This window comes from Elgaria multicarinata, chromosome 1 (genome assembly GCF_023053635.1).
Source record: "Elgaria multicarinata webbii isolate HBS135686 ecotype San Diego chromosome 1, rElgMul1.1.pri, whole genome shotgun sequence".
NCBI lineage: Eukaryota > Metazoa > Chordata > Lepidosauria > Squamata > Anguidae > Elgaria > Elgaria multicarinata.
Genome location: NC_086171.1, coordinates 162,864,110 through 162,877,494, shown reverse-complemented (window position 1 = coordinate 162,877,494; position 13,385 = coordinate 162,864,110). Strand labels below are relative to the sequence as shown.

The 13,385-nt window shown below is 41.8% G+C and overlaps 1 protein-coding gene across 1 annotated transcript in view; it reads right to left on the bottom strand.

The window, feature by feature from the left end:
• Positions 1-13,106, bottom strand: part of SCUBE3 (signal peptide, CUB domain and EGF like domain containing 3) — a 152,074-nt gene extending 138,968 nt beyond the window's left edge. Inside the window, exon 1 of the mRNA XM_063141508.1 lies at positions 12,939-13,106. Coding sequence (XP_062997578.1) covers positions 12,939-13,020 — 82 coding nt within the window. The 5' untranslated portion in view covers positions 13,021-13,106. The remainder of the gene's footprint in view (positions 1-12,938) is intronic.
• Between the last annotated feature and the right edge of the window lie 279 nt (positions 13,107-13,385).

The window sequence follows — 13,385 nt, the reverse complement described above, 5'->3', positions numbered from 1 at the left end:
GGGGACAAGCTGCTTTACTTGTGGTGAATTTAAAGGACCCCAGTTCATTTTGGGCCTTGCTAGACGGAGGTTTAGCCCGGTGCTCGTCCCGGGCTCGCCCCTGTGCATCCAGATGACGCACAGGGGATCCCGGGGTCAGGCAGGGGTGAAACCTCCCTGGGCCCGGAGTAAATGAAACCCCTTTTAGCCCGGTTTTTCCCGTAGTCCCAGCCTCAGGTTGGGCTGAGGCCGGGACCAAGGGCGTGTGGACCGTTCCGCTGCTTTTCCTAGCTACCGCATTTACACGCAAGTAGCCAGGAAAAGCGGCGGACAGGCCGTAGTGCTCCCACTGCCGCCGAGTCCCCTGGTCTGTGTTGGCCTCCACCGCCGAGTCCCCTGGCCTCCGTTTCCCATCCCCCCATGTCCCCTGGCCTGCGATCCTGCCGCCGCGGCATCCCTGGCCTGTGATGCCTGGCACTGCCATGTCTCCCGGCCGGGCACCACAGGCCGGCGACATGGCAGCGCCGGGCATCACAGGCCGGGGATGCAGCGGCGGAGGCCAACACAGGCTGTGGACTTGGCGGCGGCAGGATCACAGGCCAGGGGACATGGGGGAGCAGGGGAGCTGGGGTTGGGGGGCAGCTTCAGTACGGCGTGCCTGCCTAGGGCGCAAAATAGTCTGGCACCAGCCCTGACTTCAATAGCCCTTTTACCAGTGAACTAATAACCACCTCAGACACTGCCGTACAGTTTGGTTAGCTCAGAGCACAGCAAGGGAGAAGAGGAAGGAGCTTGCCTAAGGCAATTTGTATTACACTTAAGGAGTCTGGTCACAAGACATTGCTTTGTTTGGAAGATGATGAAAGGGGGTGTCAGAAAAGCTGAAAAACTTGCCTCCCTCTCCTTGCCCCATCTCCTGAGATGGATTTCAAGAGCTTAGGGAGCATGCTTCAAGCATCCCAAAAGCTTGCTGTAGCAGATTTTCCGTGGAACTGGCAACTGGCATAGAGTTATGTCTAAGTGACTTCAGGAACGGGTGAGAGAGATTCACAAGAATTCACAGTAAGCAGTGGAGATGGGATGGGGTAGTGATCACAGCAGCCCTAGTGTGACATTAGATGTAATCTGTATATATAAATACCTTCTCGATGGCTGCTCCAGTGATTTGGAACTCTCTTCCTGGGGAAGCTAGACTGGCTCCCTCCTTGATGGGCTTTCGGAAGCAGGCTAAAACTTGTTTGTTCCAGCAGGCCTTTGGAGAGTAATTTGGTCCTCCATCTACGTTAATGACTTATAATTTTGTTGTGTATTTTAAACCTTTTTTTAATATTTCTTTTCCTAGGTTTTCCTTAAACTTTGTAAGACTGCCTTGAGGCCCAGTATTGGGCAAAAGGCGGGATACAAATAAATATAATAATAATAATAATAATAATAATAATAATAATAATAATAATAACCCCAAATTCTATCAACTCTAGAGTAACCAGGAAACAGAACCTTGGGCTGGACTACAGCATCCACTATCAGAAGATGTAGCGATGGCCACCAAAGTGGAAGGTTTTAATAGACAAATTCATAGAGAATAATGCTATCAATGGTCACAAGAGCTGTATATTTACTCCAGTTATCAGAGCAGGATGCCTTCACTACCAGTTGTTGAGGGACATGAGTGAGAAAGAAGCTGCTCCACTTGTGTCCTGTTTGTGGACTATATCACCACCGAAATGTGGGAACTGAATGCTGAACTGGATAAGCCTTTGGTCTGATCCAGCACAGCTCTTCTTATGATTTACTTATTGTAAGCCTATGCGGCAGGGCCTTGCTAATTACTGTTTTACTCTGTACAGCACCATGTACATTGATGGTGCTATATAAATAAATAATAATAATAATAATAATTTATTTTTATTGGTGTTTGATGATTCCCATTCACTTCTATGGAATAAACTAAATGCAATACAGTTGAGTGGAATGGAGAGTAGGGCTCAGGAAAGGACTGTAACTCTCCACTCTCTGCAGCCCTGATCATCAAATCAGTCTTATCTAGTAATAAGCACAACAAAAGGCGAGCGAGTACCCCAACAGGAGGTATTGCTTCAAGAAAGGTTTGGTTAAAATTGTAGCAAAACCTATGCACGTTTACCCAGAAGCAAGCCCCACGAGGGTTTAATTCCAGACACTTGTGCATAGGATTGCAGTGTGGGTCTGAGGAGGGAAGGGAAAAGGAAGGCTGTCACCACAGTCAGATTCACCATAAACTCACCCAGGGGGAGGGGGCATTTAGCACTGGAAAAATAGGGCCTAACGACAAATCTTAAATAATCGGCTTTTAATACTTTGTTTGCATCTGTCTCCTGCTTTTTTCGTTTTTCTTCAGACACTGCTGGTGCAACTTCAAGAGTATGAGAGAAAAGTTTGGCCAGTCAGTATGTGTGTGTGCGTGCAGCAAAAGTGACAATAGGAAGGGAAAGCGCCCCCCAACCAGAGGAGCAGGTGTATGTATGGGTAATACTTCCATACCTCCTGAATAATATAGAAGACTGAGTGTGGCTGCCTAGCTTCATGATTATCTTTGGAGCTCAGCAGCTTGGCAGTTCGTGAAGACTAGCAATTGCCCTCTGCACTATACAGTATGTCTGGCAGATGCAGGCATATAGTGAAATGCTATGTGGGCTAGACACATGGCTCGTTTCTTCTGTCAGCCACCACCATTGGCATGTGCAGCTATTGAACACTGTCACCTTTATCACTGGAGATGAGCAATATTGCTCCCTCTCATCTACCACACTATTTTGTGGACAGGTTATTATCCTCAGTAGATGAGTGTTCCTTTTAGTGGGCTGTAGCAGTTCTGGAGTCCACAGGCACTACTCATTTCATAAATAAAACTGAAAGCCGTAGAATAGGCCTAAGGAATTGGGGAATCACTGCAGAACAGTCAGAACTAGGGAGCCAAATATAAGGTAATTTTATTAGAGATGTTTGGGGATGAATGCTGATCCTTCTGTAGGCAAAACAGCATTATATATACATACATACATACATACATAAGAGGGCGATATAAGCAGGATACCGGGTTTTGCAGAAGCACAGCAAATCTTTAGAAAAATAAACCCAAGGGATGGGGGAACACCCCCACCCCAACAGAGCTCAATGACCGAATATGTTCAGCGGGCATGGAATGCTGAAAGTTGCGGGTGGGTGGGAGAGAAAATGGGGAGGAGAAGGAATGGAATGGAGTATCCTAAAAAAGAGTATGGCTGGCTGGAACTCTGAACAGGGGCACGGGTAGCCACGTGTCCCACCTTCTTTTTTTTTTAAGAGATGACAGTCCTCTATTTGAATGGCTGCCAGAGGATTATCCTCTACTTTGAACGTGTCCTTTATCTGAAGAGCTGTCCTGTCCAAATCCGGTTTAAAGACAAAGAACCATCAGAAGGAAGAGTTGGGGCTTGAATTTGCCCATCAACAGCATCTAGATAGCAGGCTGAGCAAGGCACACAGGTCACAGCCACGCACACTATGATGAGATATACTGTATTTCTATTTAAATTATATAATAATTTATATAAAAATAATTATTCCTAAATTTGCATCTATGTATATAAATTAACATTTCCATTTTTATGCAAATTTTATTTATTTATTTATTTATTTATTACATTTTTATACCGCCCAATAGCCGAAGCTCTCTGGGCGGTTCACAAAAATTAAAACCATCATAAAACAACCAACAAGTTAAAAACACAAATACAAAATACAATATAAAAAGCACAACCAGGTTAAAACTACGCAGCAAAATTGATATAAGGTTAAAATACAGAGTTAAAACAGTAAAATTTAAATTTAAGTTAAAATTAAATGTTAAAATACTGAGTGAATAAAAAGGTCTTCAGCTGGCGACGAAAGGAGTACAGTTTAGGCGCCAGGCGGACCTCTCTGGGGAGCTCATTCCACAACCGGGGTGCCACAGCGGAGAAAGCCCTCCTCCTAGTAGCCACCTGCCTCACTTCCTTTGGCAGGGGCTCCCGGAGAAGGGCCCCTGTAGATGATCTTAAGGTCCGGGTAGGTACATATGGGAGGAGGTGTTCCTTCAAATAACCTGGCCCCAAACCGTTTAGGGCTTTAAATGTCAATACCAGCACTTTGAATCAGGCCCGGACCTGGACTGGCAGCCAATGAAGTTGTAAAAGGACTGGCGTAATGTGATCTCGCCAGCCAGTCCCTGTTAGTAAACGGGCTGCCCTGTTTTGTACCAGCTGAAGCTTCCGGACCATTTTCAAAGGCAGCCCCACGTATAACACATTGCAGTAATCCAAACGAGAGGTTATCAGAGCGTGGATAACTGTAGCTAGGCTATCACTGTCCAGATAAGGGCGCAGTTGGTATATCAGCCTAAGCTGATAAAAGGTGCTCTTTGCCACTGAGTTCACCTGTGCCTCAAGTGACAGTTCTGGATCGAAGAGCACCCCCAAACTACGGACAAATCAATGTCCTCTTTTGTCCTCTATTATTGGGTGATTCACAAGTGGCTTACTCCATGCAGCAACTTTTTGTTGTAGGTTCCACTTATTATTTCTTAGTGAGCAACTGGGGCAGAATACTATCTGCATGCTTTTCTTTATATCTTCACAAGTAAACACGGTACAGTCCTGAGCAACACGAACCTCAAGCCCTTTCAGGAAACAATATTCAGATTTTTAAATCTAAATGTATTATTTCCATTTGGCCATATTGTTATGCAGAGCCAGCACTGAAGCACTTGTCCTGCCCTGTGATCCTTCTTTCCCCCAAAGCACACAACATATTCCTATACTTCCAGAGCATGTTTATCTACCACCTGCTGCACTAATGCTACCTTTCCTCTTCCCAGCCATATGTGAGGAAAAGATACCACCCAACCAATACTAGAGCTAGCACAAGTATAGCACAAAAGATAAATGCTCCAATTGTGCAAGAGACTGAAGAGAGATCATCAATGTCCATAAGAAGAGACTTCCACATGTTCCTGATCCAGAAGAACCTCTGGATCCACATCTTCTCCTACATGACAATCATCTCAGTGCTACTGAACTGTTTGGGATGAGATCATTTAATTCATTGGGGATACCACCAACTGGTACGCATACCTAATTGCTTATGATTGCAGATTGATTGGAGCCAAAACCCTTTTAAAAAACAGTTTGGAATGGATTATGTGACACTATATGAGGGAAAGACAGAAATAAGGATATAATCCCTCCATCTACCATCATTTTCAAAAAGTCATTCAAGACTCATATTTTTGCTCAGGCCAGGCCTTCCCATCATAATTTGCTTCTTCTACTCCTTCTAGTTCCTAAAAATGACCTTGACTGCTACATCTCTTCTTAAAACCCTGTGGGCAGGGTCTGAATGTCCTTTTTTGATCTCTGTAAAGTGCTTGTTCTAGCTTCAGTGTATCTCACTTATACCAAACTTACAATACACGTAGAAGCCACAGTCTGCAGCATATTCTCTGACTTTTGTCTTATCCTTATTTAGTGACTGTCTTCCAAACTTTTTCCAACAGTAACCAGGGATCCAATCCTATGCATCTTTAGGCAGAAAAAAATCCTAGAACTCCCAGCATACCCCGGTTGTAGGACTTTTCCGCCCTGATGAAACATGTGCAGGATTGCACCTGAAGTATGTGCAATCACACCACCCATAAACTTGACGTAATACATTGGCTGCATTCAGATATTCATCCAAATAAGCCACAGGGTCAAGCACTCCCTTCTCTCCACTCATGCACACAACTTAATATATTACTTCCTGGTCTACTATACTTTGATGTCATGATTTCCAATCCTGTTTTGCAGGGGTCACTCAAACCATAGTTTGCTTCCATAACTTCAAAATCACACAAGGTTCTGGTTCCCCTCTATTGGGGACTGATTAAGCTTCATCTTGAGTACTGTGTCTAGTTCTGGGCACCATACTTCAAGAAGGATGCAGACAAGCTGGAGGGGGTTCAGAGGAGGGCAACAAGGATGATCAGGTGTCTGGAAACAATGCCCTATGAGGAGAGAGTGAAATAACTGGGCATGTTTAGCCTGGAGAAGAGAAGACTGAGGGGAGACATGATAGCACTCTTCAAATACTTGAAAGTTTGTCACACAGAGGAGAGCCAAGATCTCTTTTCGATCATCCCAGAGTGCAGGACATGGAATAATGGGCTCAAGCTAGAGGAAGCCAGATTCCAGTTGAACATCAGGAAAAAGTTCCTGACTGTTAGAGCAGTACGACAATGGAACCAGTTACCTATGAAGGTAGTGAGTTCTCCCACACTAGAGGCATTCAAGATGCAGCTGGACAGCCATCTGTCAGGTATGCTTTTAGGTGGATTCCTGCACTGAGCAGGGGGTTGGACTTGATGGCTTTATAGGCCCCTTCCAACTCTACTATTCTATGATTCTAAACATAAAGGTAAACTATGATTTCAGTAGACTAGGAATTGCTGCATGCAGAAAGGGAGGAAAGGAAGCACTCAATCCCATTATTTAATCTATATCCACCAAACTTTGATTTGGAGTGGTGTCAAAATGCAGTCATTAATTGGCTACACCTATTTGTGGCTGCTCCATGTTACAGAATGGTGAAATCAAAGCACAGAGAATCAGCACTATATGGTTCACGAGCTGCACAAGGCCACTGTTAACATAGGAGTAATTTCAGATGCCACATTTGAAGCCCAGTAGACAATCAACTGATCTACATCATCCCTGAGGAAATTGTCCTGTCAACTTTCATATCTGGAGTATTTTGCAAAAAAAAAAAAAAAAAGGGGGGGGGAGACTGAGTCTCAATATATTGTGTTGGGACATGCCTTGCTCCAGCAGGTAATGGAAAGTAATTATACTGTGCGATTACACTGAGATAGTCAACCTTGTATACATAAATCATGAAACAGCATTACATGCTTCGCATGTCTTTGAAGTCCATAAAAATAATGTGAGGTATAGTTTTTCTCCCATTAAAAGGATTCAATGAACTAATTCCACCCTCAGCTCCAATCTTGTGAACAACTAGTCATCACATGATTTTTTCTCCATTGACACTACTTGCATAGACCAGCAATTGAACCAAATGAAGTGGGTTTGAAAACACACAGGATCAGATGGGCATAAGTTCTATAGACACTTGAGGTCTGCTGGAGCCAACAGTTGTATTAAGAATAGGGCATTTGACAATTTTTTCTGTCATTAAAGCTTGCTGTCTTCTCTCTGTCTGTTGCATTTTATAATCAGACTGTAGTTCCATGGTTGGGGCTGTTCAATCTCAAATGTCTGACTGCAACTTACATTTCTTTGTAGATTTCTTTACATTGTTTTTGTCTTCCATAAGATCCAAGTTTGATTTTCTGTTTTTATGGTAACAGTCCACTTTGGAAAAAGGAAAGTTTGTTTTTGGTCTCATGCATGCTCATTTTATACTAGTATGGATAAGGATTGCTCTGTATTCCTGGTTTGCATTTAAAAAAAAAAAACAGCTGTGAATTTACTAAATTAAACATGAGGCCTGGCATCATTAAGTAGATTTCTACAGAAATTTATTATTATTATTATTATTATTATTATTTATATATTATATATTATTATTTATTTATAATTAATGACATATTGGTCCTAACAGCTAAACGCTAGCTTCCTTTCTTCTTCTTTTTTTAGGAAAAGTGAAATCTTTGTTTCTTTAGGTGTTGGTTTTTACTAATTAAAACCATCCTTAAATTATTTACATTCCGCGAAAGAAAGCAAGAACTGCATGAGCCCCATGATGTTTGCTGCATAAGCTGAAGACCATCCAGAACACTGAGGCTAGTTTAAGATTGTGAAGACAGAGTACACTTTATTTGCCATCATCGTAAGCTTCTCCTAAGCCTCTCAGGGGACTTATAACTTTGAAAATGAAGGTTAAAGTTGTCCTGGAATATTTTCCTATGTAGATTATTCCAATGTGACTTTTTGTAAAAACAATATAACCCTTACACTTTGAATACAGTAACGCCCCTCAAGACAGGATGATTCAAGGTGTATGAACATTTAAACTTTGCCTTGCTGTTACAAAAGAAAACTTAGCCGCTCTTCCAATCCGCCCCCCTCTCAAAACTAAGTACAGGCATGTTAGATGTCTTCCATCAAAGTTCTCCTTTGAACTGCTGCATGTCTAAATGTTTACAGTTTTATATTTCATATTTCAGAAGTGCAGGAGACAATCATCCTGTATGATTTTTTGAGTGAATAAGCAGGAGGAGAAGAAAAAGGGGGCTGAAGGGAAAGGGGGAGTTATACTATGAGGTGGAGAGAAGGAAGAGGAAGAAAGTAGATTATCATATATCTGCAATCAAGCGAATTATATTCTTTAAAATTTCCCCTGTTTTAGGCCCTGCGGGTGCATTCTGACTTTAAAAGAACCCAACCCATTAGTGCTCTACATCATCCTTCTCATAATCATGTTCTACACCATTGCCTCTGGGGAAGTACGGATTGTGATGGGAGGCTGAGTCCTTTACATTCCATTGAAACATGATCCAAAGAAGTGTTAAGATTTTAGCATAGCCAAATTAATGATTTTAACTGTGAGTTAGCAATTAGTTGAATTATTCACCCTACCTATATTTAATACAAGAATTTGCAAAATCTAAATTTGCTTCACTGCATTTGGCACTGGGTCTGCATCAGGAGAACCAATATGTTAACTTGCAAGTGTAATAGTGGATTTAAGAGATGTTAACAGAGCATTTTCCTTCTGGACTCTGGATCAAAGTGATTGTTGAGTTAACTTTGGGTTGTTTAACCCCTAAATGTGCATATTTATACATAAAAAGGGGGATACAACTCCCAGCATTTCCTAAGAGTTGCAGAGTGTTTTTTCTGTCTTGCATCCTAAACAACTCAGAGTTCCGGGTTCAGACATAATTATGACTACCCAGGAATGGGATGTTCCTGGATTGTTGATTGAAAGTGGAAGCGAGCACAATGGAAGCAGCACATTTGCTTGTTCTTTCCTGGAGAAATCAATTCCAAAAACCCTCAAGCCATGTACCCTGGAGGAGTCCCAATGAATGCTGTGGTTTAAGAGTTGCAGCCTAACTGCTAATTGCTAAAGTACGTGACAATGCCCAAAACATAATTCAGATTTTCCTGCCCAGTTGGTTGGGCAAGTTCCTTAAGCATGTTCAATCATTCTACTTTTTTCCATATCTGAATACCCAACCAAATCCTACCTTCTGAGTAGTTTGCCTCCAAGATTAGGGAAAGGAAGCAGAATGTGCTGGCAGATCAACATTTACAATTTTTTATTTGTTAGCATCTCCTGTTGCCTCTTTGAGAAATCCATATTATGTTGATGCATATTATTAATTCTTCCTACCATTCCAAAACTGACTGGCCAACTATTATTGTATTCTCCGACTTCTCTTTAAAGTGGCATGAGGGGTAACTGAAATTAAATCTGTTTCTTTCAGACTAAACTTCCAATGGATAATTCATAATATTATTAAGAATGTCAACAAGGAGCATTAAAATGTTCTGAGTAAGGCTAGATCTACACTACTGCTTTACAGTTGGGCCAATTATACACTCCTCATACCGCCTTCAAAGTGTCATTTCCTGCTTTTTATTCCACATTATACAAAATTCAGCAACAAATATCATTGTGTGTCCTATGAGGCATAAATGTGCAAGAAGGATATAGCATTACCATGATGGGATTGTAATGGTTTGACACAAGGGCAAGATCTACTCTATTGCTTTATAATGGTATTGAAGTGCACAGACATCTATTGGGACCCAAGACCCATTCCATATACCTCTTTCATAGCGTTATATCCTGCTTGGTGTAGATCTGGCCTAAGTCAGCAAAGCCTTGCTCAAAAACCTAATAAATCAATAAGCCACGCAAACGAATAAATCATTTCTTAAACTGTAGGCATAACATGTAATGTAATTGTGATGCCTCAGTGTTCCTGTGACTTTGTGGCAAACTCAGTAAATCCATAATTTAATAGCCTGGTCATGAACTATTTTTCCTGGACAGCCAATTTGAGAATGGGGTGGAATGTTGCAGACCACCCTCTCTCTCCCCTCCCCATCATTAGACAGACAGCTGTCAAGTTTCATGACAAGAGTCACTGCTCCTTCCATATATCGTTTTTGCCTTTGTGATCTCAACCGGGGGGGGGGGGAGAAGAGGGCAGCTGCTATTCTGCATGAAGCCAGATTTAGCCTTGATGCCTCCTTGTTGCTGATCCTTAAAGTACTCCACAAACGTTCTTTCAATTCTAAAGCTTCATTGTGGAGCTGTGAAAATATTTTTGTGAAAGTGGAAGAAGAGGAGCAGAGCAAAGAGGAGCAAATGTTTCTTCCTTTTACCCCCACATCTCCAATCCCACCCCATGGATTCTCGCCAATCCAACTAAGGAGATCCACACAGAGAGGATGAGAAGCTGAATCGGGTGCAGATGTGAACTACCTGCACTCTTCCAGAGGCAAATACCCAAATGCACATCCCACTGAAAGCAACGTAGAGCAGACAGACCACTTGAGCATCAGAGAGGCATCTGATTTATCCCCAGTTCCTGATCCAGCGAGTCAAACATGCACAGAAGCTTATTTCAGCATGCAGATCTCTAAGGAATGGGGTGCTATGGAGCCAGCTCTTGGGACTGGCAATGTAGCCCCTTGGCTTGAGCCCTCCCCTTTTGGCCCCAGGCTAAAGAGAAGCAAGCAGCTCCCTTCCTTCAGCCTAACTCCCAGCCTGCCAGTGAAAAGCTGGTGCTGCCTCCATGCTGCTCTCTACTGCCAGCATTTGGAGGCAGCATGAGACAAGAGTGCATACGCTTGCCCTTGGCCCTTGCTTTGGAGTGTTTGGGGAGGGGGAGTTGTCATTTTTTAAAAAAACAAACAAACAAAAAAAGATTTTCCAGCACACCTTAAGGATTCCTCTGGTATGTAGAAACCCACTTTGACCCCTTTACATGGTACAGTTTGGCCACCCACTACATACCTGCTGAGGGAATGATATATTCGAAAGGCAAAATGCCCCAACCCTAATGTATTGATTTTTAAATGTTCATTTCTTATCATGGTCACTTGCTCATTCGGAAAATGAGTGGATGCCAGATTTCCAATGAAGATTTTTATTTTTAACTGATCAATAGACCAGCTACTTCTATACTTCTTTCAAGGACAACTTTGTTTCTATGAAACTTCATAAATCTCTGTCTGAGTGTGTCGCTCTACATACAAATTCTCATTCATAAGCACAACTGTTTCCAGAGGATCAGAAAGGATGTGGGGCTCAAGTTCACTTCAAACATTTGCATTTGTGGCTATTGCTTATCTCCCCCCCCCCCAATTTCCAAGAAACATTATTTACAAGATTGGCTAGTACTGTGAGCCACAGAATTAATATACATGTCCTGTATGAGAGGCCAATGTTTCAGGTATTTTGAAATGACATAACCTTAATATCTTTCAGGAAGGTGCTTTTTTTTAACTAAATCAAGGATTTTAAAAAACAAAAACAAATAGTTAAATGGTCAGATTCCCATCTGATGTTAAATCATCATGATTCCACTGAAATGTCATTTTGGTTCTCCTGTAGTGGAAACTGACATCAAGACATTTTTACCTGTTAATTTTCATCAAACAAGAATCTAGCCCAAATCCACATCATGCTCCCTCCCCTTCTTTCCCTGAAGGTATCCGTCAAGTCTCTACAGGATGGAATTTTGCTTTGCTATTTTAGCATAAATCTGGCCAGGGCTTCAATGGAATTTGAAACCAAAAGGCCTTAATAAATAAATATTATGATAAGAATATGAAAGCAATGCATGCACCGAAGATAATTGGAGAGCGGAGAAAAGCCTAAGCATTCCTTTCTAAGCTAAAATCATAAAGCTTTACATGAAACCAGGTCCTCTCTTTATAAAGCCTGAAAAAGAAAAAGAAAAAAAACACCCTCTTCTACTTTTCCAGTCTGTTTTTTCTTATTCATTTGCTTTAAAAAAGAAAGACCTTTAAGGAGATAATAAAATAACCTTGAGAAGGGAAAGAGGAGGTACAATCCACATGGCTAAAATATAATCATATTGCTTAATACATGACTCATTAAAAACATCTCCCACTCCTGTATTTCTATCACATGCTATTCCTTCCATTTCATCTTGAGGTGACATGCTACTGCTACAGCAAAAGTACAGCTATAGTGTGTGTCTCTGTGTGTGTGTGTGTGTGTGTGTGTGTGTGTGCGCGTGTACACATCTGGTGCAGTTTTTAAATGTGAAGACACTGCAAGACAATCAGGCTATTTGCAGGTACACCACTATTTCCAGCACCATGTACATTGATGATGCTATATAAATAATAATAATAATAATAATAATAATAATAATAATAATAATAATAATAATACACACATGTAAAACACATCTCGTTGCTAAGAATATCTACATCTCAAGCCCCATTGCGGTGCATATAACTCACATTCAACAATGATAATAATGTGCATGCATGTCCCATCATCATTTAAAGAGTAATCGCTTCTAAAAGTATGTTTATTAATCCCATAACAGAAGGAACATGGGAAAGGACTGTGGATAGCAATTTTCTTGTTGATAGCCTTGGGAAAGAAAAAAACTTTTCCACATATCCATCCACTTCTCACACACACACCCTAACCATGGGATCCTCAACAACAATTTTAAAAGCATGCCAAAGAAATACAATTAAAGCTAAAAGGATAGTAGCAAAAGATTTGCATTTGACAATTAGATTTGATATTTTGCTAGCGCTTGCTAAGGGGTTAAAAACCAGAGGAATGGTCGCGCATGTGTGTGTAACACACACACACACACACACACACACACACACACACACACACACATATATATATAGTAGGGAGAGACACGGAGGGGAGAGAGAGATTCTTCTTACCTTGACTAGCTTTAGCCATGGTGTTGCCAGAGTAGAGGAGAAAGGAAAGTAGACACAATCCAACAATCTCCAAGGCCCCCATTACAATCGGCTTGTGCGCAGAAGGGTCGAACCAGGAAGCGTCGTCTTCTCTGATGCTTTAAAGCAGCGCACTGAGCGCATGCAAACTTTAACCAACACACACACAGAGAGGTCTGTCTTCCTGGTGGTGTGTGAAAGCGGTCCTGGAGAAAGGATGGCCAAATCTGCTCAGGACTCCGTCTAGTTTTCCTGATGCTACTAAATAGGAAAGGGAAACCCGCTGTATCTTTTAAGTGGACTTGATCGTCCTCCCTTCAGCTGCTTCCTTTTTCCAAGAAGGAATCCCAACCAGTTCCAGTTTTGTTAGAGAGCAGTAGATGATTTAAAAAAAAGTGCCTTGGTCTAGTGCTGGGGACCTGTGAAAGG